The 27062-nt window shown below is 35.3% G+C and overlaps 3 protein-coding genes across 3 annotated transcripts; all 3 read right to left on the bottom strand.

The window, feature by feature from the left end:
- Window positions 1–763: 763 nt before the first annotated feature.
- LOC118057982 (glutathione transferase GST 23-like) lies at window positions 764–1915 on the bottom strand. Its single transcript, XM_035070715.2, has 2 exons — window positions 1525–1915; window positions 764–1260 (listed from the first exon to the last, which is right to left on the bottom strand). Exons 1-2 carry the CDS (start codon window positions 1831–1833, stop codon window positions 910–912), a joined length of 660 nt encoding a protein of 219 aa, XP_034926606.1. The 5' UTR covers window positions 1834–1915; the 3' UTR covers window positions 764–909.
- Window positions 1916–7946: 6031 nt separating this feature from the next.
- On the bottom strand, window positions 7947–9137 carry LOC118058004 (probable glutathione S-transferase). Its single transcript, XM_035070735.2, has 2 exons — window positions 8742–9137; window positions 7947–8479 (listed from the first exon to the last, which is right to left on the bottom strand). Exons 1-2 carry the CDS (start codon window positions 9048–9050, stop codon window positions 8129–8131), a joined length of 660 nt encoding a protein of 219 aa, XP_034926626.1. The 5' UTR covers window positions 9051–9137; the 3' UTR covers window positions 7947–8128.
- Window positions 9138–24906: 15769 nt separating this feature from the next.
- Window positions 24907–27003, bottom strand: LOC118057962 (probable glutathione S-transferase). The gene is made up of 2 exons (XM_035070698.2): window positions 25745–27003; window positions 24907–25457 (listed from the first exon to the last, which is right to left on the bottom strand). Exons 1-2 carry the CDS (start codon window positions 26081–26083, stop codon window positions 25083–25085), a joined length of 714 nt encoding a protein of 237 aa, XP_034926589.1. The 5' UTR covers window positions 26084–27003; the 3' UTR covers window positions 24907–25082.
- Between the last annotated feature and the right edge of the window lie 59 nt (window positions 27004–27062).

The raw sequence follows: 27062 nt of genomic DNA on the forward strand, positions 1-27062 counted from the left end.
ACCATACTGATTACTGAACTGTGACTCGTGTTCAGCAAAGGAGGGCTTTATATTATTCATTGCTGACTTTTCTTTTCCTTTTCTCTTTTTATTGCAGACTTTTCTTCTTGGCTGTCCGAATAAATGGAAAATTAGAAGAGGAACAGTCAAAGTTAGGCTGCATGATTTGACGAAGGTTTTTTTCTGCCCCCTCTTATCCATGGCCGCCTCTGTTCAAGCTGAGATTGCCCTTGGAAATCCTTAACTAAGATGCACAAATTGGAAATCTCAATTCCAAGCTCTACGCACTGGTCTTTCCAACAGACAAGGAGAAATTGAAAATCAAATAACAAAGATCACAAGTTTTATGGATCACCAAAATGATCTAACATAACTGGATATTCTAAGCTTGCAGTCTGATTAAAATTTATTGACTCAGGTCTTGCTCAGATAACCCTGGTTAGGAGAAAAATCCATCCAGCGTTCTCTTGGTCCATTCATGGATAACACATTGATCTAGACTTCCAGAGATCATGGCCTCCATCGATGGGTCTAAGAGAAACACCTGCCTTGAGCGAGCTCTTATTAAATTAAATATTTACTATAATGTCAAGCAAGCTCTTATTATTATTTTTTAATAAATACTTAAAACGAGTTCTGGGCTTTTAAAAAAACTTGGTTTCTGCTGATGTGGTTAGTTCATGATCGATGAATCATTAGGTTGACTTCCCGAGCTGTTCTGATAAAATTGATTAAGGAAAAAAATAGTAAATGGAGATGAATATAAAAGAAATACAACAGTGTAGCTGCATCAACCATTATGGAGTATTACAGTAGAAAAACAAGCTCAACTGCAAGAGAAAAACCATCCATGGAAACGAAAAGGTGAGACATACATGGAATATTTCGCATCCAAAAGCATAATATAGGCTACTTGTTCATCATTTTCTCCCTGACACTTTTCATATAGAGGAGCATCTTATCATTGTCAGGAATGTTTTCTTTAATCAGAGGAACTTCAATGAAATTCTGGGCCCAAGCATGCAATCGAGGCAGTGTGCTTGGTTCAAGAACTTTCACACCCACTATATCTTCGATGGCTGCAAGCCAATAAGCGAAGAGTCCATATGAGATGTCAACTAGATTTATGCTGTCACCGCCAAAAAACTTCTTGTCCCCGAGACCTTGCTCTTCTAAGACTCTCAACGCTTCCACCACTTCTTTCACTGCCTTCTCTAGCTCCTCTCCACTAGCTCCGAAAAGGGGAACTAAGGCAGCACTCTAAATAATGAAAGAATTCAATTTACTTGTCACAGAACAGAGATAAATGAATAGATATTTGAAGGTGTTTAGCCTGAGGAGAGTAAAATAAAAGAAGGCAAGTTGTGAGAAATTTTTAATTATTATTCCACTGTAAGAACAACAAGAAGAAAATGTTTTTTGGAATCAATTGTTTTTTTCCAGGACTGCTACCAGATCAAATTAAAAATTGTGGGCCTCATGAGTACAGTTACAAAATATATACAAGAAGATGGATCTCGTTACCTTGGTAACTCCATATTGAATCCAAAACCGAGCCATGGCTCTCTCGTAAGGATCTGTCGGTAGCAGTGGATTCTCCGGCCATGTTTCCTCGATGTATTCAAGGATAACAAGAGACTCCGCAATCGGCTTGCCACCATGAACGAGTACAGGGATTTGCTTGTAAACTGGGTTATACTTCAACAGCAGTTCACTTTTATTGGCGAGGTCTTCTTCAATATACTCAAACTCCACGCCCTTTAGTTTCAGAGCCCATATAACTCTGTAACTAAAAGGGCTAGCCCAGAAACCATGCAGCTTCACATCTGCCATCGTTGCAATGAGATCAGTATGCAACGTCTACTGCTGTGCCGAGTCATCTTATAGCGACTCTTGGCTTGGGCAATAAGTTTTGGATGCAAGAAACATTTTTTTATAAATGATTGATGACTTAATATTTTAATTCTTCCATGTTTTTTTAGATATTAGGTGATTAATCTTTTAGATTAAAAGATAATATATTTTGATACCTAACTTTTTTTTTCTAGTTGTTTTCTATTAAGAATAGAGAAAAAGAGTAATTGAATTCCAACTTAGACAAAGAAAGTTGTCACTGAGAAAGATTCTGACAACAAAAACAATTAATTTTTATATTAAAATATTTTGATATAATCAGGGGGTTATGTTTAGGTGTTTGTGTTGCCTTGAAAACACCTCAAACAACAAATTTAAGCCCATGAAGAATTTTATTTTCTAGTGTTTTTGGGTTTGTGGTGGTTTATTGGGTTTCTGGAGATTATGAATTGGTTTAATAAGGTTTTTAGAGTGTTTTCAATATGTTTTAAGTCAAAATAGATTCAAAATGAGATTTTGGATGAAAAAACAAAGAACCTAATTATGGTTTAATAAGGTTTATTGGGTTTCACAATCTTTTTTTTAAAAAAAAATTAGTTTTTTTTTAAATAATACATTATTCGTGTATATTTTTTCAAATAAATTTTGGTTTTATGTTTTAAAAAAATTATGATTATTTTAAAATGATATTGGGTGTGTTTGATTTTTAGAGAGGCGAGTATGATTTATTTGTGATTTTTTCTTAATTTGATATAGATTAAGTTTTTTTTTAATATGATTTTTTTAATAGTTTTTTATATGTGTAACTTTGCATTGTTTTTTTAATTATTGTTTAGTAAATTTTTATGTGTGTATCAATTTCTATTATAAATTTTATGTGTTTTTCTTTTACAAATTTATTTTGATAAATGAATTCATTAGATATAATTAGGTAAATTACTTTAATTGTAATTTTAGATATCTTGATTTTTATTTTTAGCTTAGTTTTCTCAAATTCATTTTTATCCATTGTTGATGATTTTTTTCCCATTACTTTACACAAATAGTTACTGGATTGTTTAATTAGATGCGTGCATAAATTATTTGATTTATATCTAAGAGTTTTTTTAGTATAAAAAAACACATTGAAGAACTTTGTATATTCAATTTTATTTATGTTTTGATGTTAAAGATTTGATATTTATTCTTATGATTTTTAATTTTTTTCTTTGAATTTTTTATGAAAGTTTCATTATTCAATTCAAGTTTATAATGTATTGTTTTTTTTTTGTTTTTTTTTTTTATCTTTTATCTTTTATTAATGTTTTTATTCTCTTTAATTTAGCTCTCAAAACTAAAATTCGTTGTTGCCTTTTGATTTATTTTTATTGCAATTTTAACACTCATTGTTTTTATTTTTGATTTTTATGTTGTTTTTTTTTAATGATTTTAACTCTCATGATTTTTTCAAGTATAATGTTTTCGGTTTTATAACCCGGATCATGGTTTAAAAAGTTAGAAATAATTAACTTTTTATCTTATTTTTTATATTCATATTTTTTTTCTTTCTATAAAATTATCATATTCTCATCTAATTTTTATTTTGTTAACAAATAAAATCATCAAGTTGTTTTTTGAAAATTGTGAAGATATATTTTTATAATATTAGTAAGTGTTTATCTTTTGCATTAAATCGTTATTTTTTTTGTTTTATTTGTCATCAATATCTTATTTTTTAATAATATTATTAAATTAACAGAGTTTATTAGTCAATTATTTTAATATTATAAGATGTGTTGAAAGGAAATGATTTTAGATATAACCATAAAATTATAATTGTAAAGTTTAGAAGTCGTGAGCCACAATTATGAATATTTTTAAAATTTATTGATGCACGAGAGTTTGAGTAAAAAGATTTATTGTGTAAAAAGAAGATACATCACCACAATATATCATACTTAAAATAAATTATATTGTTGTTTGATAGTTTTTTCAAGGTAAAATTTTTATTTATTGGTTTCATCCAAGCAAAAATATCTTTAAACAACCATCGTTACCACATAATATGGACGTTCATTGTTTTTGTTAAATTATACACTCCTCCCCTGTAAAACAGATTGATTGAACCTTGAGTGAATTTGGAAATAGCTCTAATCTCAGGAGTCAGGATTACTGTCAGTGAATGTTGATGTAAACCAGATGAACCCTTATTATGGTACTTAATTTGGCTAAATGTTTATACGAAATTCACATACAAATTCATGAGCACTGTTATTCTATTCTGGGTGTCCCATTCACAGCAGACCCCTTCCTGTCCAAAATAAAATAAAAAATAAAAAAAATAAAAAAAATGCCCTTCTGGTTCTTCCGGTGACCTTTCTTGGCTGTCAAGAGGCGTGGCAAAGAAGATTAGCATCGATACCGTCATGCATGGCGTCTATCAAAACAGCAACGTCCAGGAGATGATATGTATGGTCAACATTATTAACATTAATAATGCTTATTTAACCCAGAAAAACATGAAGTAAATCGCAAACCGTGAGAAATTGCTGAGAAACTTGTACAGAAAAAGAAAGAACATGCATCGCATTAATTATTGCATTTCTAATCTCCACAGTCAAGTCTTACTTCGACAGAGAATTGAAGTGAATATGATTATGTAAGCAAATATATCAATAATGGAGGAAGAAAAACTCCTTTTTGAGTTATATCCCTTTCATTAACTAAATTATTTTGAATTTGCTGACCCATCACACAAAAGCAAAGGCTAAAGAATATTGATGGTCGGAAGTCTGTTTCTGTTGGATTAAAATAATATTTTTTTAATTTTGAAAAAAATATATTTGACTTTGAATCATCAAAATAATATAAAAATATAAAAAATTAATTTTTTAAAAAATACCGTTTGAAATGCATTCCCATCTGCCCTCAATTGCAAATGTGTATTTCCCATTACCTAAGCAAGAGGGGCGGAGCTGAGATTATTTGATAGGAATGGTCAAAACTGATGTAATAAGATATAATTTTTTACATGTAAACCACACTGATTTATAAAAGCAAAATTAATATATTAAAAAAAAATGATTTATAAAAACAAATCTAACATAAAAAAATGAAATTATTGGTTTCTAAAGAATAAAACTTAAATTGAATTAAAGATGGGCATGTGCTTTTCAAAAAACTTAATTTGACTAGAAAGATTGTGTCTAATTTATATTGGACCTAGTGATAGTAAGGTACATGTGAGGAAAAAAAATTAATAATTTTGACAACTTTGCTAAAAACAAAACATAAAAAAATCTATGTATAATCAAAATAAACCCATAAAATATATCCAATTCATTAGAAAAAACAGCATTCACTATAGCAAGAAATAAAAAAAAATAGGAAGACTAGTAGATCTAGAAAAAAAAAAAAAAATAGCGCACGCGCAGGCGCACACCTCAGCAAATTCTTAACAAACATAAAAAAAACAAAAGATTTTAAATTTGGGTCACTAATTACATTGTTTCGATAAACAATGAATTAATTGATAACTTTGCTTTAACTTTTCCGCATTGCTTTGTATTATTATATTTTTTTGGTTAGGACTCTTGGAGAATGAAAATAGAAAAATAATAAAGAAAGGTAATTAAATTGAAAATTTTATTTATCTGTTTTTTTTCCAACTTATACGAAGAGATAATTTTAAATTTAAGATAACTAATGAAATAATAATTTATTACTAGAAAACTCCTTGTTAAATTTAAATCCTAAATAAAAATAAATTCTAAAATATTATCCTAAACAAAAACAAATTCTAAAATATTTTGAGGGGTGTTTGCAGGGGCCCGAGCCTTGCTTGCCACCCCTTAGTTCCACCTCTGCAAGCAAGACTCTTTCATTAAAAATCAGTACTATTATTATTATTATAAATAACTAAAAGGAATCAGTGTTTTACTGTGGACTGCACAGTGCAGACTACAATAAAACATTGATTCCTTAGGCGTGTTTTTTTTTTTTTTTTTTTTTATCTTAGTTTTTTTAGCTTTTTTTTTTGGCTTTTGGGATTTTTTTTGCTTCTTCCTTTGTTTTTTTTTTTAACAAATTTTTTTTTGTTTAATTTAGTTTATTGATTTTAAATTTTTTATTTAGTTGTCAGACTTTCATGACATGTTTACCGGATTTAACGGGTTAACCTGGTTTGACAAGTTAAAATAGAATATTTATTTTTGCTTTTTATTCTTTTTAATTAATTTTTTTCGTTTAGTTTAGTTTGTTAATGTTAAATTTCTTTCTATTTAGTTATTAGACTTTCATGACACATATCCCGAGTTTCACGGATTACCCTGGTTTTACGGGTGAACCCAGTTAATTCCGGGTTGACCCGTCAATTTTTTTATTTATTTTTATTTTCATAAATTTTTTTGTTTAATTTAGTTTGTTAATGTTAAAAATTTTTATTTAGTTATCAGACTTTCATGACACGGATCCTGGGTTTAATGGGTTAACATGGTTTGACGAATTAACCTGGATTTTTTTTCTTTTTAATTAATTTTTTTTGTTCAGTTCAGTTTGTTAATGTTCAATTTTTTTTTTATTTAGTTACCAGACATTCATAACACGGATCCGGGGTTTAACTGGTTAACTTGGTTTGACGAGTTAACCTGGAATTTTTTTTTTTGCTTTTTTTTTTCTTTTAAATTAATTTTTTTTGTTTAATTTAAATTGTTGATGTTAATTTTTTTTTATTTAATTATCAAACTTTCATGACACAGATTTCGGGTTTGACAGGTTAACATGGTTTGACGAGTTAGCCTAGTTAATTATGGGTTAACCCATTAATTTGTTTTTTCCTTTTTAATTATCAAACTTTCACGATGCGAATTCAAGGTATGACGGGTTAACCTGGTTTGAAGAGTTAACCCAATCAATTCATTTTTTTTCTTTTTCTTCATTAGTTTTTTTCTTCTTGTTGGTTTTTTTTCTTTGTTTTTTTCTTTTTAATTAATTTATTTAATTATCACACTTTTATGACACGACCTTGCAGTCAGACCCACGTCCAATGCTATTGGGTCTGGTATTGCAGTCCAGACACTTTTATGCTAAAGGTTAACCCAAGTTTAATGTTATTATTAATATTATAAATATTACTCTTGGATCAGGCGTTACAACCAAACCTAAAATTCTTGGGTATAACTTTGCAAAAAAACCAAACACTTTTTGATCTTAATTATTTTTTAAATGCAAAAATTAATCGGTTCGCGGCATCGCGCGGGGGATGTAAGTAGTAAATGACTATGGCAGGTAAAGAACAATCACCATGCAAATCCCTTGGTCATGGCGGAGGTAGTGAAGCTGCTTTGAGCATTCTCCAGCCCATTTGTTTTCCGAGTGATATGGGCTCTAAAAATGAAGGGCATTCCATATGAGTTCATAGAAGAAGATGTTACCAACAAAAAGTCCTCTGCTTCTGAAGAATAATCCCAGTGCTTCTCCATGGCGAAAAACCAGTTTGCGAGTCCATGATTATTGTCGAATACATCGATGATATATGGCCCCAAAATCCCTTGCTGCCTAATGACCCTTACGAGAGAACTCTGGCTCGTTTCTGGGTCAAATTTACTGACAACAAGTAAAAGAGTATGGACATCAAAGAATTGACTGTCGAGCCGTATGAGTTAGAAAACTCTCAAGTACTGTTCTAAGAGAAGGAATTTACTCGCCTATTCCAACCGGGGAGAATAGGCCATTCGGCAAGGAGATAAGGGCATGCATCATTTTACATTACATGTAATATTACTATAAAACCGGACTTAAAAATATTTTTAAAAAAATAAATTTTTTCATTTTTTATTTAAAATTAATAATTTTTGATATTTTCTGATTATTTTTAATTTCAAAAATAAATTTTAAAAAATATAAAAGTGTATCTTAAAAATTAATTATTACTATAATCAAACAAGCTCTTATTATTTTTTTTAAATAAATACTTAAACGAATTCTGGGCTTTAAAAAAAAATTGGTTTCTGCTGATTTGGTTAGTTCATGATCAATGATGAATCATTAGGTTGACTTGCCGAGCTGTTGTAATAAAATTGATTAAGGAAAAAAAAAGTAAATGGAAAGGAATATAAAAGAAATACAACAGTGTTTATACACCAATCCGGAATTTAATAAAATAGCAGCATCAACCGACAACCATTATGGAGTGTTACAGTAGAAAAACAAGCTCAACTACAAGAGAAAAAACATCCATGGAAACGAAAAGGTGAGGCATACATGGATTATTTCGCATCCAAAAGCATAATATAGGCTACTCGTTCACCAATTTCTCCCTGAAACCTTTCATAAAGAGTAGCAACTTATCATTATCAGGAATGTTTTCTTTAATCAGAGGAACTTCAAGGAAATTCTGGGCCCAAGCATGCAATCGAGGCAGTGTGCTTGGTTCCAAAACTTTCACACCCATTGCTTCTTCCATGGCTGCAAACCAACAAGTGAAGAGTCCATATGAGATGTCAACTAGATTTATGCTGTCACCGCCAAAAAACTTCTTGTCCCCGAGACCTTGCTCTTCTAAGACTCTCAACACTTCTACCACTTCTTTCACTGCCTTCTCTAGCTCCTCTCCACTAGCTCGGTAAAGGGCAACCAAGGCAGCACCCTAAATAATGAAAGAATTCAATTTACATGTCACAGAACAGAGATAAATGAATAGATATTTGAAGTTGTTTAGCTTGAGGAGAGTACAAATAAAAGAAGGCAAGTTATGAGAAATTTTTAATTATTATTCCACTTTAAGAACAAGAAGAAAATGTTTTTTGGAATCCATTGTCTTTTTCCAGGACTGCTACCAGATCAAATTAAACATTGTGGGCCTCATGAACAGTTACAGAATACATACAAGGAGATATGGATCTCGTTACCTTGGTAACTCCATATTGAATCCAAAACCGAGCCATGGCTCTCTCGTAAGGATCAGTCGGTAGCAATGGATTCTCCGGCCATGTTTCCTCGATGTATTCAAGGATAACAAGAGACTCCGCAATCGGCTTGCCACCATGGACGAGTACAGGGATTTTCTTGTAAACTGGGTTATACTTCAATAGCAGTTCACTTTTATTGGTGAGGTCTTCTTCAATATGCTCAAACTCCACGCCCTTTAGTTTCAGAGCCCATATAACTCTGTAACAAAAAGGGCTAGCCCAGAAACCATGCAGCTTCACATCTGTCATCGTTCCAATGAGATCAGAATGCAAGGTCTCCAGCTGTGCCAAGTCTTCTTATAGCGACTTTTGGCTTGGGCAATAAGTTCCAGTTTGAAAGTTTTGGATGCGAGAAACTTTATTATCAACTATCAATAACTCTAAAACGCGTTTTTCCCCACCTGTTTTTTTTTTTTTTTGTATTATTATTATTATTGGTTTTTTTTTCCCCCAAAATTGACTTCCTATTCTTTTTTTTTTAATTATCTTTACCAATTTTTTTAAATATTAAATTGATTAAGAATTTAGCTATATAATTTTTTTCTTTTAAAATATTGTGTATTGCTAGAATATTTTTCTATATGGTTTTTTTTCTTTCTTTTTATGATTTTTTTTTCAAATTAGCCTTTATCGATTTTTTTTTTTCATATTGAGTTAATTGAGAATTTAGCTTCATGGTTTTTTTTTCAAAACTAACATTGTGGATTGCTACGGTGTTTTCTCCATATGATTTTTGTTTTGCTGTAATGTTTCTCCACGTGTTTTTTTTTTAATTTTCTTTGTTGAATTTATTTTTTTAATATTGAACTAGTTAAGAATTGAGCTTTAGCTTTCACATATGTTTTTTTTTCAAAAATTATCTTCATTTTTTTGGTTTTTTTTTTCAGAATTGTTTATGTCAAATTTTTTTTTTTTACTATTAAGCTAGTTAAGAATTTAGCTTTTTAGTTTTTTCTTTAAAACATTGTTGATTGCTATAGTGTTTCTTCACATGATTTTTTTTTTCAGAATTATCTTTGTCGATATTTTTTTTTCATATTGAATTGATTGAGATTTTAGCTTTGTTGTTCTTTAAAACACCGTGGATTAATTGAGATTTTAGCTTTGTTGATTTTTGTCCTGCTATAGTGTTTCCTCACTTTTTTTTTAATCGATTTTTTTAAAAAAATTATCTTTATCGAATTTATTTTTTTAAATACTAAGTTGGTTGAAATTTAACTTTATAGTTTTTTTTTTTAAAAAAAACACCATTAATTGCTTCAATTTTTCCCAACATGATTTTTTTTGCTATGATTGTTTTCAAAATTATCTTTATCGATTTTATTATTTTTAATATTGAGCTGATTGAAAATTACAACTATAGATTTTCTCATGAAACACTATAGATTGTTACAGTGTTTCCCTGCATGGCTTTTCTTTCCTTATGTTTTTTTTTTTGTGATATTTCTCAAAATTATCTTTGTTGATCTTATTTTTTTAATATTGAGCTGGTTGAGAATTACAATTCTATATTTCCTCATAAAATACTATAGATTGCTACAGTATTTTCCTAATGATTTTAATATTGAGATGGTTGAAAATTTAGCTTTAACTTTCCCCACATGTTTTTTTTTCATTTTTTTATTTATTTTTTCTTTTTTTTTTACAAAATTGTCTTCTTCTTCTTGTTTGAGAACTATTTTTGTCGATTTTATTTTTTAAATATTGAGTTGGTTGAGAATTTAGCTTTGTAGTTTTTTCCTTTAAAACATTGTGAATTACTACAATGTTTCCCCAAATGGTTTTTTTTCCTTTTTTTATGATTTTTTTTCTAGAATTTTCTTTGTCTATTTTATTTTTCTCATATTGAGTTGATTGAGAATTTAGCTTCTTAGTTTTTTTTTTTCTTTAAAAACATTATGGATTACTATAATGTTCCCCCACATGATTTTTTTTTTAAATTATCTTTATCGATTTTATTATTTTTAATATTGAGTTGGTTGAGAGTTGTGTTTCCTTACTTGGTGTTTTTTCCCTTTCATTTTTTTCTGATTTGTTTTTTAGAATTATCTTTGTCAGTTTTATTTTTTTAATATTGAGCTGGTTGAGAACTTAGCTTTATAGTTTTTTTCCTTAAAAATATTTTGGATTGCAACAGTTTTTCTCCATATGATTTTTTTCACAAACCCACAACAACACACAAGCCCGTGGCATCGCATGGGCATGACATCTAGTTTTTATCCATTGCAAGTATTGACTTGACTTTGTGTTTGAGAGGGTGGTTGTTGTTACTTTTCAAAATGTTTTTTACTTTGAAATGCATTAAAATAATATTTTTTTTATTTTTAAAAAATTATTTTTGATATCAGCGCATCAAAATGATCTGAAAACACTAAAAAATATATTAATTTGAAGCAAACAAAAAAATAAAAATTTTAATTTTTTTTTAAAAGCGCATTTGAAACACAAAAACAAACAAGGTTTTGGTCCTTAACTTTGATTCCAATTTTATTTTATTTTTTAAATTAACTTGGACATCGTAATTCTTGAATAATCTCGGATATCCACATTAATAATATACTAAAAGGGCTTAGTGCTTCTGTTATTGTTTACCTAGACACAAAGCACTGTGGATCAGAGCAATGTAATGGCAGCTCAACCCTTGCCACAAAAAGTTGAGAGGGTAGTGGGGGAAGGATGGGGTTGTCTTTTTGCTGGGGTGCATTCGACATTGAAGGGATGCTGAGGGAGAAAATTGCTGACACAAATTTTGATGGGGTTGCAGGTCATGGGAAGCAGGCACCTGGCGCTGCCCACGCAAGGACAACTGGGGCTGAGGCTGCCAGACACGGGGCAAACCAAGCGCCACATGTCTAATGAGCGGCCCTACCCTTGCGTGTGGCAGACCCGAGCACCATCTGGTTCTGGGGTCTTGGGAAAAGACGGATTGGGTATGGAAGCCCTAGCACCACGTGGGGCCTGGAAAAACCTAAGCGCCACCTGGCACTTAGACAACTCCAATGCAAAGGGCAAATCACACGCCATCTGGCGCTGGGGTCTTGGAAAAAGGCCGGATTGGCTATGGAAGCCCCAACACAACGTGGGGCCTGGAAAAGACCCGAGCACCACCTGGAATTTAGGTGGCTCCAATGCAAGGGGCAAATCACAAGCCACCTGGCGCCTAGGTCTTCGTAAAAAGCCTGACTGGCTATGGCAACCCAACCACCACGTGGAGCTTCCCATTATTATTATAATATTATTGCTTATAATAAAAATAGTATTATTCATAACACAACTAATAATATTTTTAGTATCCATACTATTAACTATAAATAAAATAATAATATTCAAAGCATAAATAATACTATTTTTTATAGTAATACTTTTAACTATAGTATAAATTGAAATATTTATAACACAAATAATACTATTTTTAATAGTAATATTTAAAATCCTTCATTAACTCAATAAAATTGGGTCACACCAGACCCATTGAGCTAGGTATATGACGTCGGACCCTATACAATTGAGCCCTTTGTCATGACCCATATGCCACGTGGTACTTGGGCACACTAGAGCGCCACCTCGCGCTTGGACGACTCCAATGTGAAGAGCAGACCAAAGTGCCACCTGGCGCTCGGGTCTTGGCAAACGACCCGATTGGCTATAACAACCCCATTGCCACTTGGCGCTCAGGTTTGGACGTGTTCACGCGCAACCACATGTGTGTTATAAATATTATTTTGTCTCTTATAATTCATACTGTTCATATCAAAAACATTATTATTTGTGTTATAAATATTATTATTATTATTATAATTCAAAGTATTGATATAAAAAATGTCGCACCCCAAAAAAATAATCAGCGCGCGACAATCGGCTGGCGATTTTTCTCGTTGTTGCGTTTGCTTTGAATTCGTTCGTGGGAGTCGCCACCTAGTAATTTATTGAGGGCTACTAGGAAACCTGATGTACTGGTCTTGTCAGAGATCATGGGTAAGGGACTGGTTGTGGTTAGGGAAGGTATTAGCACCCCTAACACACCCTACCTGAGGTAAGCTGCTTCGTGTTCTGATGTGATTTGAAAATTTAAAATATTAATTAAATTCTTAGGCTTGAATAAATCAGTTATTAAATCCCCGAATATATGTAGAAACTTGTCCTCATATTTTCATGGAAAATACAACTTGATTTTATTTGTCCTTGAGATATTTAACCATATTTAAATTATAAATTAAATCTTTTTATCTTTTTTTTATTTTTATAATTCAATAACATAAATAAAAAATACAAACACACACATTCACATTTCACTATTTTTGCTTCTTTTCTTTTCTTTTCTTTTTCTTTTTCTTTTCTCTTTCCTCCACAATACAAATACAAATACAAATACAAACTCAAAACAAATAAATAAAAATTACATTAATTAATTTAAAATTTACAAAAAATGGTCCCTAAAAATCTAGAATTTGCAAGGGAGGACTTCTGGACCCGCAGCAACAGTAGCGGCGCGTTTTCCCACGCGCCTCCGCCACTGGCGGCGCGTGGGTTCACGCGCCGCCGCACAAACCCAGCAGCATGGGGGGGCTGGATCGACTCCCCCTTTTCAGTCTCCCATCGCCGGCGGTGAGGACCGTCGTTACCTGCAATAACAGAAAACGCACAACACAGTCGATTTTAATCTTTGATTTCTTTGTTTTTGAAATCTGCTTCGGTTTTTTCTTTTGTTTCTTCTTGTCCGATCTGGCTTCTCCTTCTCTGTTTCAGGCGGCGGTGGAGTTGTGGGTGTCGCCGCTGCGGTCCAGGCGTTGATGAAGGGGCTCGACCGGTGCTTGGTGAGGAAGAAGACGCTGCTGCTGGCTGGGTCGGTCGAGAAAGGAGAAGGGGTCCGTTGTGGCCCGCGACCGCTGGAGCTGCCGTGGAGGTGGGAGAAGAAATGAGCCGCTGTGGGGGTGTTTTCTGTGTCGGTGGGTGGTGGTTGTCGCTGTTGATGGCTGAGAAAGGAGTCGACTGGAAGAGAGGCGAACTCGTGGGGAAGATGGAGGCCGGTTCGGGAGCTGCGAAGAGCAAAGGGAGCAGCTGAGAGGGAGGATTTGTGGAGGAGGGAGCTGATTTTGTGGCTGAAAGAGGAGAGAACCGGCTGTCTGCTGCTCCGGTTTTTTGTTGGCTGGAAAAGGAGAAGAAAATGGGGCCAGGACTGGAAGAGTGAGGGGGTCGGAGATGGAGAGGGCTGTGTGTGGGGGAGAGAAAAATCAACGTGGGGGGGGGTCGGGCTGTGATTAGGTTTTTTTAGGAAAGGGGAAACGGCGGGGTGAAATGTGGGATCTGAAATGGTGGGGGTCCTTGGCTCTCTGGTTCTGGGAGAGGAAAATCCAAGGACCCCGGTGAACAAAAATTCAAAAAACAGTAGGGGAGGCGCCGCCGGCTGGTTTTTTGAGTGGGGAGAAAGAATGGGGTTTAGGTTAGGGTTTTTTTGTGTTTTTTTTTCTGAATGTGTCAAAAATACCCCCCTTGTAAGTGTTGGAAACCAGTATTTATAGGCAAAAAATATTGCCAAGTTTTCAAAATTGGTCCCTTAACTTTCTTTTTTTGTAAAAGTTGATTTTTCTTGTTTTTTTTGTATTTTTCGAAAACGAGCAATATCAACGTCGACTCGATGAGGAAAATCAATGATTTTAAAAACGACGCGTGAAAAGTCGAACGCGTTTGAAAATCTTTTGAAAAATTAAATTCTTTTTAGACGACGTTGAAAATGCTAAAATGACGAAAATATATTAAAAAACATATTTTTTGGATTTTCTTTGTTTTTCTCTATTTTTGGATTTTTTGAAAATATATAAAAAACATGGGTCAAAAATTGGGTAGCAACAGATGCCCCCTCTTTACAATGCTTACGAAGCGAAAATCCTCAAAATTTTGCATAGTAAGCTTTGTAAAGAAAACAAAAGGAAAATGATTTCATTATCTTGGGTGACCTGCCCACACACTCACACTGATCTATTTTCACGGGCGACTTGCCCACACATACTCACCCTAGTCTATTTTCACGGGCGACCGACCCACACTCTCCCAATAGTCTATTTTCACGGGCGACCTGCCCACACATTGGGTTTACCTGAGATCCCATCTGGCGACCTCATTCAACTGGAACGAAAATATTGCGTAACTCGGTTAACCTGAAATCCTGTCTGGCGATTCCCTTTAACCAAAGCTACATGAGATCCCATCTGGCGACCTCATTTAACCAAAACAAAAGAATGTGTAAAAAATGGTCTCATTGTACGGGTGACGAACCCTAGAAAAAAGCTGGTCTCATTGTACGGGTGACGAACCCTGGTGCTGCTGGTCTCATTGTACGGGTGACGAACCCTAGACAAGTGCTGGTCTCATTGTACGGGTGACGAACCCTAGAAAAATGCTGGTCTCATTGTACGGGTGACGAACCCTAGAAAAATGCTGGTCTCATTGTACGGGTGACGAACCCTAGAAAGATGCTGGTCTCATTGTACGGGTGACGAACCCTAGAAAAATGCTGTGAAGTGCGGTCTCATTGTAATGGGTGACCTACCCACGTGGAAAAAATATGAAGTGTGGTCTCATTGTAATGGGTGACCTACCCAGATAGAAAGAATGTAAGGTGTGGTCTCATTGTAATGGGCGACCTACCCAAAAAAATGGAAAAAATATGAAGTGTGGTCTCATTGTAATGGGTGACCTACCCAGATGGAAAAAATATGATGAAGTGGTCTCGTTGTGATGGACGACCTACCCAAATAGAAAGAATATGAAATGCGGTCTCATTGTAATGGGTGACCTACCCAGATGGAAAAAATGTGGAAAATTGCGGTCTCATTGTCATGGGTGACCTACCCGGATGGAAAAAATATGATGAACGGTCTTATTATGATGGGCGACCTACCCAGATGGAAAAAATGTGATATGACAAGTGTGAAAAATAGGACTTACCTGGCGAAGTCCTGAGGGGATGACAGAAGAAGGGCTGGAAAACTTGGTGCTTCCTGATAAGTCCCGATCATAGGATTTGAAAACTCGGTGTTTCCTGACTGCAAGGGTTGAAAACTCGAGGCTTCCCGATTGCAAGGTTGATCTTTTCATTTCTTTGGGATTTTCCTAATGGTAGGGTTCATCCCATCGTCCTTTTATTCCATGATCAAAACCGATTCTTTATTATCATCACCACCATGCTTCTTTCTTTTTCCACCATCTTGCTGGACCTCTTTAAGGATTTTCCTGTAACAATTCAAAAATATGTGCAAATTTTTTTTTTTTTTTTGAGGTTAGATGATATGCATGCATCCTTACCTGATTTGAAATATAGGTCCCCCCCTCTTTGATGCTCCATCGTCATAGGGTGCCTTTGTTTTCATTCCAAAGCTTTCCTTGCTCTTTCGATGCATTGGCTCATTCATGTGCAAGCCATCCACTCAGCTGTAAATGTAGTGCCCAACCCGGGCTGTCTTCGACAATTACTGCTTCATCGTTCATCAAGCTTGACCCTGCCCCCAAGTGTGGTACTGCTTGATTCATCATGAAGGATTTTCTCCTGGCTTCTTCTGAGAATTATCCTCTGATTGATTGTGTGCATCATGCCAATACCCATCAAAATTGTTAATCAGTCATGAACTTGCCTCTATTTGAAACAGTACTCTTCAAGTACATGTTATCATCAGCCTTCTTGGAACTCATTCAGTCATCCAATCATGCATCTCATAGCTTGCAGTACAAAGGCTCATGGTTGTATGCTCAGTGCTCTTCTCATGGACTCCTTTCAACTCTTCTAATCAGATTGTGAAAAGAAATGCCTCGGCCTCATCAATGATGCTACTTCTATCACCCATACTCATGCGATGAAGTGCTCATCTGGCTTAAAACAAATTGTCCCACACAGTCAGTCTTCGGGGTGGGTGCCTTTCTGACATTCATTCAATGCAGTTGCGTGGTAACGTCTGTCGATAACCATGTTTCAAAGGATGACAATATGAGATTGTCCTTCAAGTGCAGCATTGTTCCACAGTCAGTCTTGGTGGTGTGCATATGTTCGATGTTCATTCAAATGCACTCACCCGATAACATCTGTCAGGAGTCATAGCCATGTTTCAGAGGGTTACCCAAGATGAAGATATGAAAATATCCTTCAAGTGCAGTGTTGCTCATCAATTGCTGCTGAAGTTCACTAAATCATGGATTGTCTTTGAACAACATTGCCCCTAGTTGATCTGAACATGCTCATTCTTCTGTTTACAACCAAATGGCTTTTGTGAATGTCAGGAATGACTTTGATGGACTTTGATGACTCATCATGTGATTCTTTCTTTGCCCCCAGTTGATCTGGATACTGTTTGTTTTCCTTCTTAAGGTCCACTATATTGCCCCCAGCTGCTCAACTTTTCAAGGAGTGTCGAGGACTTCAATGTCATTTCTATCAACGATTTTGCATACTCAATCAATGTTCTTCTGTGTTTGATAATCTTCCTTGTTCTGGAATCAACTCTCATATTTCAAAGATCATGTCTATTCAAAGTCTAGTTTGTTGAAATGAAATCAGAGATGTCCTTTTTTGGAAATCTTTTGAAAATAAAGCTTTTTGATCAAAGACCCAACACACGTTATTCGAAATACACAGTCCTTTGATTGTCTTGTATTTTGAAAACAGAAATCGACCCGTTGTAGGATTAAAATGGCTTTTTCCATGGTTCTTTGTATCAATTTGAATCCTTGATATTGGGTATATCATTTGATGGTCTGTGATGAGGTGACATTTTTATGAATTTCAAAAACAAGATGCTGAGGCTTTATCAAGAAAAGTTGTTTCTTTTCTTAGCATTTATTTTATCAGCATGCATAATAACCAGTAGCTTAATTCATGAAGTCACGACCCTTATGGAAAAGCTCTTTAAGTTTTGAGAGCGCCATTTATCGGTTCAAATTTCTTGCTTGATTAAAAAGGGCTTTTAAAAGCACGTAATGCAGGCTATGGTTCATGGCTATGAAAGAAAGGAATTTCACAGGCTCAAAAGGTGTTTGAGGGTTTCAAAGACCTAGGATCAACATCAACTATTCATCAACTCTTTTCTATTGTTGTCTTTGTAGAGGAAACGACATATAACCTTGTTAACCTCAAAGTTTAGACTTTTCTTAACATAAGTCATAATGCAAATCCACATTTCCTTGATGAATAACCAACCTTAATCATCTGATAACATCAGAGGCTTTATAATGGACACCAAAAAGTCATGTTTATAGCTTAGTCTTTTTTTCTGGTATTGACTTTTGTTGTGCCTTTCCTTGATTGAAATTTCTTTTGCTCTTCATAGACTTGATAGGCGTTCTCCTTCCTTTACCTTTGACTTGTATTTAAGTGAAGGCAATTTCAACTTCCCCTTTTTTTTCGTTCTCCTTTTTTTTTTTTTTTTTTTTTTTAACCTTCCTCAAAACTTTCTTATATGCCCCCAGTCTATGTGTTTACTTTTATCTCTCTCTCAATCATTGGACTTTTGTTCTAAGCCTTCCCCTTTATCCATTAATCATATCAATGTCTCCAACATATCTATCATTTGCCCCAGTGTGGGGTGTGATCCTAGTCAGGGTTTTCATGAAAAGATATTTTATCCAGCTCAAAATGGGACTACAAGGGATATAATCTTTAGAAAGTGAAGGGAATATCAAAGATGGCCTTTTCTCTTTTCAAGCAAGGTCGGTTAGAACCGATAAATTTTGACCTCATCTAGTGTAATGATTGGGACTTGTAAGAATCATGATTCACGAGTCCATAACTACCGAATCCACTACATGTCATTATGCATACTGTTAAAAACTTAGCTATATGATGTGTGGTTCAGTTTCAAGAGGTATGAGTTCAAAATTGTTTAGTCACCTCATGTCATTTTCAAGCATCGAGTCATTTCTGTAATCAAAACACTTTTAATCTTCCAGATTGATTAACCTTTATCGCATGTTGGAGTTTGATCAAAATATTTTGTCAGAATAAAATGTTAAACATCTATTGATTTCAAAACAACAAAAAGATACAAGCAAGGCATGTTTCGTTGAAGGATGAGATGTGATCCCAAAACAAAATGCAGAATTCCAAAACAATATGATTGATTGTTCATCACCATTCTTGAATCAGCTTTTCTGGCAATATTTGCGTTTTGCCAAGCACTTTCGATCAACATGTCATTCTGAAGATGTTCGGGGGACAATATAGCCAATGACACCCTCCTTCACTGACTCCACTTGTCTCTTGCTCACCAACTTTCAGACTCAATTCTTGCAATTCTTGAAACTGTTCACTTGAAATGGTTGAGGACCCCACCATGACATCACATCTCTTGTCTGGATTATACCACCTAGAAATTGGTGGTTGCATGGGATTTGTCGGAGTCAAGCAAAATTTTGGAATCTGGCAGATGCTGGTCGACAAACTTAAGTGGTAGAGGAATGTCAATCTTGGCAAAGACATTTGAGCAATTGATGCTACCGTGAGACCTGGCTAGACCACATAATTAAGGTTTCACACCGTCAAAGTCATCTCCTGATTCACCTCTCATCATTGTTCTGGAATCCATGGCAGATCCTTCAATCTTTCCTCTCTTCATAGCTTGTTCAATTCTTCGGCAAATCCTCACAACATCATTTCAATCTTCTAATGTTGTTGTGGTTGGCTGCGGATTGTTAGAAAACTTTCCAACAGCTTGGTAATCTTGGCAGCGCCCAGAAACTTGTAGTATCGCCACTACCGACGTGTGGAATCATGTCTTATCTCTTTTATGGGAGAAAATGATGGACATGAATCTCCTCTATTTCTTCTTTGATTCCTCTCGAACGGTGCAACAAACAAGCACCAATAGAGGAAGTCCTGCTCTGTTGAAGTTTCAGTATTCTTCATGTTTGTTAGTCTAGGCATGTCTCTTCTCTCTACTTTTGTGTTTTAATACTGACATTGTTGGAGAGAAATCATAGATGATCTGAAACTACTGTATTCCTTCTTGGATTTCCCACTTGCGGATCCACAAACAGATTCTTGCCGAGAGAGCTCTGCTACGTTGAAGTTTGAAGTCTGCTCATATTTTCCAGACCAGGTCTGGCTCTTCAACCTACTAAGATGTCTTCGTGTTGAAACTGATGAGAGAAATATTTGTAGCATATGCAACTTATAAATCCCCTCTTGCATTCCCAATTTGCAGAGCCATAAATGGATTTTTGTAGAGAGAGCTCTGCCACGTAGAAGTTCAGTGTCTAATCATGGTTTTTCAGACCAACATCTTGTGCTGCTGAAATGGAATTGAGCTCATAATTGGGGTAGCTTCAAAGAAGACTAATGCACCATGTACAAGAGGCTAGTAGTCATTTGGTTCCATTAGATGATGTGGAGGCAATGAACACTTAAGAGTGCAACAAAGCAAGAACCAGAGTTGTCATTAGTTGATGACTGAAGGCATTGTTGCTGTTGTTCATGACTGAAAAGGAGAGGCAGCTTCAATTGAACGTGGACAAGCAGTGTTCCCACAGAAGACTGTGCATACATTCTCTTGCCATTTAAATACTCAACACTTGTTTAAGCAAATCTGAGTCTAGCTACTTCATCTTTGATGCTCCCAACCTCAATCTGGTAATGAGCCTCTATCTGACATCTTTCTTTGCTCCCATCATCTTTCTTTAATCACGTGCAGCACAGCTTGTGCGGGGGACCTAACTTTCAACCCGGTACATGCATGATAAATGTATGAATATGTAATCTATATGATGAACTCGCCCTTCGAGGGGTGACAATATAGTCGTAACTCTTGTATGATGGAACAAGAATCGTTATTTTGCCCAGATGCAAACAACGATAGCACATACAACTTAAGGACAAGTTCTATTTATTTTACGTGAGACAGGGTAGGTTTGCTACTTGGTCTCTAAAAGGGTCTCTTGTTGTCCCAGTGATTGCCCTCGTAAAGGCAATATAGGGGCCCAGCAGGTAATTGGTTGGCACGTGTCCAACTATTACCAGTCTAAGCACTCAACGAAGAGTTGGGGTTTACACAAACTTCAACCTTGACTCAAGTCATAAGGTAAGCTGCTAGTCCCCCACCTAACTTAAAGCAGGTGTGTGCTTAAAAAAAAAAAAATTAAAACTTGTGATGCATGAGAGAATTATATACAATGCATGAATAAAACACAAATAAAATAAAACAAAGTACAAAAAAAAACTTAAACACATCAAAACACAAAGCTTAGTCCGATAAAGTTGAAAACAATACCTTCCCCAGTGGAGTCGCCATTCTGTCGCACCCCAAAAAAAATAATCAGCGCGCGACAATCGGCTGGCGATTTTTCTCGTTGTTGCGTTTGCTTTGAATTCGTTCGTGGGAGTCGCCACCTAGTAATTTATTGAGGGCTACTAGGAAACCTGATGTACTGGTCTTGTCAGAGATCATGGGTAAGGGACTGGTTGTGGTTAGGGAAGGTATTAGCACCCCTAACACACCCTACCTGAGGTAAGCTGCTTCGTGTTCTGATGTGATTTGAAAATTTAAAATATTAATTAAATTCTTAGGCTTGAATAAATCAGTTATTAAATCCCCGAATATATGTAGAAACTTGTCCTCATATTTTCATGGAAAATACAACTTGATTTTATTTGTCCTTGAGATATTTAACCATATTTAAATTATAAATTAAATCTTTTTATCTTTTTTTTTTTATTTTTATAATTCAATAACATAAATAAAAAATACAAACACACACATTCACATTTCACTATTTTTGCTTCTTTTCTTTTCTTTTCTTTTTCTTTTTCTTTTCTCTTTCCTCCACAATACAAATACAAATACAAATACAAACTCAAAACAAATAAATAAAAATTACATTAATTAATTTAAAATTTACAAAAAATGGTCCCTAAAAATCTAGAATTTGCAAGGGAGGACTTCTGGACCCGCAGCAACAGTAGCGGCGCGTTTTCCCACGCGCCTCCGCCACTGGCGGCGCGTGGGTTCACGCGCCGCCGCACAAACCCAGCAGCATGGGGGGGGCTGGATCGACTCCCCCTTTTCAGTCTCCCATCGCCGGCGGTGAGGACCGTCGTTACCTGCAATAACAGAAAACGCACAACACAGTCGATTTTAATCTTTGATTTCTTTGTTTTTGAAATCTGCTTCGGTTTTTTCTTTTGTTTCTTCTTGTCCGATCTGGCTTCTCCTTCTCTGTTTCAGGCGGCGGTGGAGTTGTGGGTGTCGCCGCTGCGGTCCAGGCGTTGATGAAGGGGCTCGACCGGTGCTTGGTGAGGAAGAAGACGCTGCTGCTGGCTGGGTCGGTCGAGAAAGGAGAAGGGGTCCGTTGTGGCCCGCGACCGCTGGAGCTGCCGTGGAGGTGGGAGAAGAAATGAGCCGCTGTGGGGGTGTTCTTCTGTGTCGGTGGGTGGTGGTTGTCGCTGTTGATGGCTGAGAAAGGAGTCGACTGGAAGAGAGGCGAACTCGTGGGGAAGATGGAGGCCGGTTCGGGAGCTGCGAAGAGCAAAGGGAGCAGCTGGGAGGGAGGATTTGTGGAGGAGGGAGCTGATTTGTGGCTGAAAGAGGAGAGAACCGGCTGTCTGCTGCTCCGGTTTTGTTGGCTGGAAAAGGAGAAGAAAATGGGGCCAGGACTGGAAGAGTGAGGGGGTCGGAGATGGAGAGGGTTGTGTGTGGGGGAGAGAAAAATCAACGTGGGGGGGGGGGTCGGCGGCTGTGATTAGGTTTTTTAGGAAAGGGGAAACGGCGGGGTGAAATGTGGGATCTGAAATGGTGGGGGTCCTTGGCTCTCTGGTTCTGGGAGAGGAAAATCCAAGGACCCCGGTGAACAAAAATTCAAAAAACAGTAGGGGAGGCGCCGCCGGCTGGTTTTTTGAGTGGGGAGAAAGAATGGGGTTTAGGTTAGGGTTTTTTTGTGTTTTTTTTCTGAATGTGTCAAAAATACCCCCCTTGTAAGTGTTGGAAACCAGTATTTATAGGCAAAAAATATTGCCAAGTTTTCAAAATTGGTCCCTTAACTTTCTTTTTTTGTAAAAGTTGATTTTTCTTGTTTTTTTTGTATTTTTCGAAAACGAGCAATATCAACGTCGACTCGATGAGGAAAATCAATGATTTTAAAAACGACGCGTGAAAAGTCGAACGCGTTTGAAAATCTTTTGAAAAATTAAATTCTTTTTAGACGACGTTGAAAATGCTAAAATGACGAAAATATATTAAAAAACATATTTTTTTGGATTTTCTTTGTTTTTCTCTATTTTTGGATTTTTTTGAAAATATATAAAAAACATGGGTCAAAAATTGGGTAGCAACAAAAAATATTATTATTTGTGTTGTAATCATCCTTAAAATTCTTAATAAAATTATTTATGTTATAAATATTATTATTTTTATTATAATTAATTGAATGAATATTAAAATTAAAATTATTATTATTATTATGATCAAGAGAGCTCGACGCTTTCCCTCTGAAAAAAAAAAAAAAGAGAGAGAGAGCAAGGCTTTTTCCTTCAACACATAATCCCTCGGTCACTTCCTCCCTCGAAAGCTAACAACAGCGGATAAGAGAACTGCTCGTGAAAGAAGACTTGTTCGCAGCTAAAGAGATAGAGGACAAGCTTCTTCTTTGCTGGGTCCTTCTCGCTTTGAGCCTAATCTGGTAAGTAAGGACTTTGCCTGGTGTTGACTGATTGCGATTGCATCTTGTCTGCTATTTTATTTAAACATAGAAAGATTCGACGGCCAGTAGCTTTTCCGTTTTCGGGCATAAGAAACAATAGTTGTTTTTTTTTTTTTTTTTTTATTATAATTAAAAAGTATTAATATTAAAAATAGTTTTTTTTATTAAGAGTATTAATATTATAAATAGAATTATTTGTGTTATAATTTTATTTTATTTTTATGTTTAAGAGTATTAATTTTACAAATAGTATTATGAGTGTTTTAATTCTTGTTGTTTTTTATTATGATTAAGAGTATTAATATTAGAAATAATATTATTTGTGTTTTAATTATTTTTATTTTTATTATCATTAAAAGTATGGGCGCATCTACGCCCAACCCGATGTTGGGCCTGAACGTGGCCATACCCATTTCTAAGTGGGGCTGGACACAACCACATCAAAACCTAAGTTGGATATGGACGCGTTAACATCTACATTCAATTGGGCTGGATGGGTCCACGCCTGACCCCAAGTTGAGTCTAGACACGTCTGCGCCCAACTTGGGGTTGGGGCATGCAGCCACATCCAAACCCAAGTTGGGTTTAGATGCGTCTGCGTCCAACCACATGTGTACATATAATAATGTGTGTTATAAATATTAGTTTTTCTTCTTATAATTCAAAGGGTTTAGATCAAAAATAGTATTATTTGTGTTATAAATATTATTATTTTTATTATAATTAATAAATTTGAAAAAATATTATTATTAATATTAAAAAATATTATTTTTTATATTATAATTTTTTACAGTAAATTTTATAAAAATAAAGAGTGATGCCGCGCGTCGCACGGCATCCAACTAGTAATGATGAAATGAGATTCATCAAACAAACAAAGAAAAGAAACCAGATCCGTTTCAAACAAATTTGAAGATATGTTAAAATCAATGAATATCACAGTCTGATTAGCTTTTCAAAGTTTTTTATTTTTTGTCTTGAAAATATGTTAAAATTGATGAATATCGTTGAAAATTCATACCATGAACTTGTTTTTTTTGTTTTTTTTGTCACGATGTGCAGTTTATTTTCCTTGCAAGAAACATTTGACTAGTCTGCAGAAAGTTACGTTCTTTGAACGTATTCATGCCTAGCCTTGGATTGGCAATCCAGTGTTAATCAACCACGAAAAGTAAGAGGGTCAAAGAACTCAGGGATCTAGATCTTCCTTTACACGGAGAATTAAATTCAACAAACAAACAAAACAATTATGGCAGCCTGTCGGTACTATCTTTATCGGAAAAAAAGAAGAAGCAGCATTTGTCCCTCAAATTTTTGAATAGTTGAAAGTTTACATAATTTTAATTTTAAAAACTGTATAATTAATTGTTAATTTTAAAGCTTTTAAAATTAATTACGATGTCTATAAACTAGCCGGACATTTACTTGAATGTAAAAATAAAAAAGCAGCACCTTTTATTTCTGAAAACAGCGAAATTATTAGTATTATTCCTAATGCCAGAACAAAAAATTTGACCCTGGCATGGGATGCATCAGTTTTTTATTGCAATCTATCAAAGATTTTGAAGGTGATTGTCGGAGTAAACAACTTGCAGGCAGCTGTCTTATCTAATGGTGATGGTGGCAAGCATGAGGTGATTTGACGAACATCTCTCTCCTTCCTTTGAAGTAGTCCAAGATTTGATCATGATTCGGGAGATTGTCTTTAATTACAGGAATTTCCCTAAAATTCTCCATCCACGCATGCAAGAGAGGAAATGTATCAGCTTGAACAAACTTGACGCCAACAATCTCCTCCATTGCTGCTAATGTATGAACGATCCATCCCAAGGCAATATCTGCAAGTCCAATTCTGTCTCCACCAAGAAATTTTTGCTCTCCTAGTTCATGCTCTTCTATGATTCTCAAGGTCTGGAGGTTGTCGTTTATTGCCTTTTCCTGTTGCTCTCCAACATACGTGAAGAAACTCATCATCGGTTTAGTCTACAAGCACCAAAGTGGCCATGTCAATAGAAGTAGGGCTCGAAGCTGGGTTCATCTTCTTTGGAAGCTCATATATTAAAAAAAAAAAAACAGAGGAAGGAAAAACAAAAAGATACAGGCCAAACCGAAACCAGGTTTGATCCTACATGTATGTATGAAGAATTAAAGGGAAACTTTAAAAACAGCTGAGATCATTCTTCTAAATAGATTAGGCCAAGTTCGCTCTTCTTGCAACAATGGCAGGCTTATAAATCATATTCTGAATAATCTAGACGAAATGTACTTACCCTTTCGTCGATGAATTTTGCCCAGAACCTAACCAGGGATCTCTCATGTGGATCCTTCGGCAGCAGTGGATTTTCTGGCCACGTATTATCAATGTACTCAAGAATCACCATGGACTCTGCTATTGGTTTTCCATCATGAACAAGCACTGGGATTTTTTTGAATATTGGGTTGTACTGCAGAAGCAAGTTGCTCTTGTTAGAGAGATCTTCTTCTACATACTCATAGCTAATGCCCTTTAGTTTTAGTGCCCAGACAACCCGCTGGCTGAATGGGCTTGGACTCAACCCGAAGAGCTTCACATCTACCATATTGATAACTGAACTGTGACTTGTGTTCATCAAAGGAGGGCTTTAAATTATTCATTGCAGACTTTTCTTTTCTTTCTCTCTTTTTATTGCAGACTTTTCTTCTTGGCTGTCCAGATAAATGGAAAAGGTAGAAGAGGAAAAATCAAAGTTAGGCTGCATGATTTGACGAAGGTTTTTTTCTGCCCCCTCTTATCCATGGCCAACTCTGTTCAAGTTGAGATTGCCCTTGAAAATCCTAACTAAGATGCACGAATTGGAAAACTCAATTCCACGGCGAGTCTCCTGTTTGCTTAACTGCTTAGCTTGCTTTCATATAGATTACAGAGAATTTACTCCTGGCTCTACGCTCTGGTCTTTCCAACAGACAAGGAGAAATTGAAAAACAAATAACAATGATCACAAGTTTTATGGATATCACCAAAATGATCTAACATCACTGGATAGATATCTAAGCTTGCAGTCTGATTAAAATTTATTGGTTCTCTTGGTCCATACATGTTTATACATGAATTTTGGCTAAGTGTTTATACGAAATCCACATACAAATTCATGAGCACTGTTATTCTATTCTGGGTGTCCCATTCAAAGCAGACCCCTCCCTGTCCAACCAAAACGCCCTTCTGGTTCTTCCGTTGACCTTTCTTGGCTGTCAAGAGGCGTGGCAAAGAAGATTAGCATCGATACCGTCATGCATGGCGTATATCAAAACGGCAACTTCCAGGGGATGATATGTATGGTCAACATTATTAACATTAATAATGCTTATTTAACCCAGAAAAACATGAAGTAAATCGCAAACTGTGAGAAATTGCTGAGAAACTTCTATAGAAAAAGAAAGAACATGCATCGCGTTAATTAATATTGCATTTCTTATCTCCATAGTCAAGTCTTCTTTCGACAGAGAATTGAAGGAAAAAAATAATCGGAGAGAGAGACTCAAACTTCTCTCCCAAGCGTCTAATAACTACTCTGAGCATAGAAAAGTAAAAAATATATATTTAAGTACTAT

Source organism: Populus alba, chromosome 8 (genome assembly GCF_005239225.2).
Source record: "Populus alba chromosome 8, ASM523922v2, whole genome shotgun sequence".
Taxonomy (NCBI): domain Eukaryota; kingdom Viridiplantae; phylum Streptophyta; class Magnoliopsida; order Malpighiales; family Salicaceae; genus Populus; species Populus alba.

Bases quoted from the DNA above. Each gene is read 5' to 3' on its own strand.
- LOC118057982 (XM_035070715.2), bottom strand. From the start codon at position 1,833: ATGGCAGATGTGAAGCTGCATGGTTTCTGGGCTAGCCCTTTTAGTTAC. The intron at 1,261-1,524 runs GTAACGAGATCC...TTCATTATTTAG, and splicing joins TTCAATATGGAGTTACCAAG to AGTGCTGCCTTAGTTCCCCT.
- LOC118058004 (XM_035070735.2), bottom strand. From the start codon at position 9,050: ATGACAGATGTGAAGCTGCATGGTTTCTGGGCTAGCCCTTTTTGTTAC. The intron at 8,480-8,741 runs GTAACGAGATCC...TTCATTATTTAG, and splicing joins TTCAATATGGAGTTACCAAG to GGTGCTGCCTTGGTTGCCCT.
- LOC118057962 (XM_035070698.2), bottom strand. From the start codon at position 26,083: ATGAACACAAGTCACAGTTCAGTTATCAATATGGTAGATGTGAAGCTC. The intron at 25,458-25,744 runs GTAAGTACATTT...TGGTGCTTGTAG, and splicing joins CAAAATTCATCGACGAAAGG to ACTAAACCGATGATGAGTTT.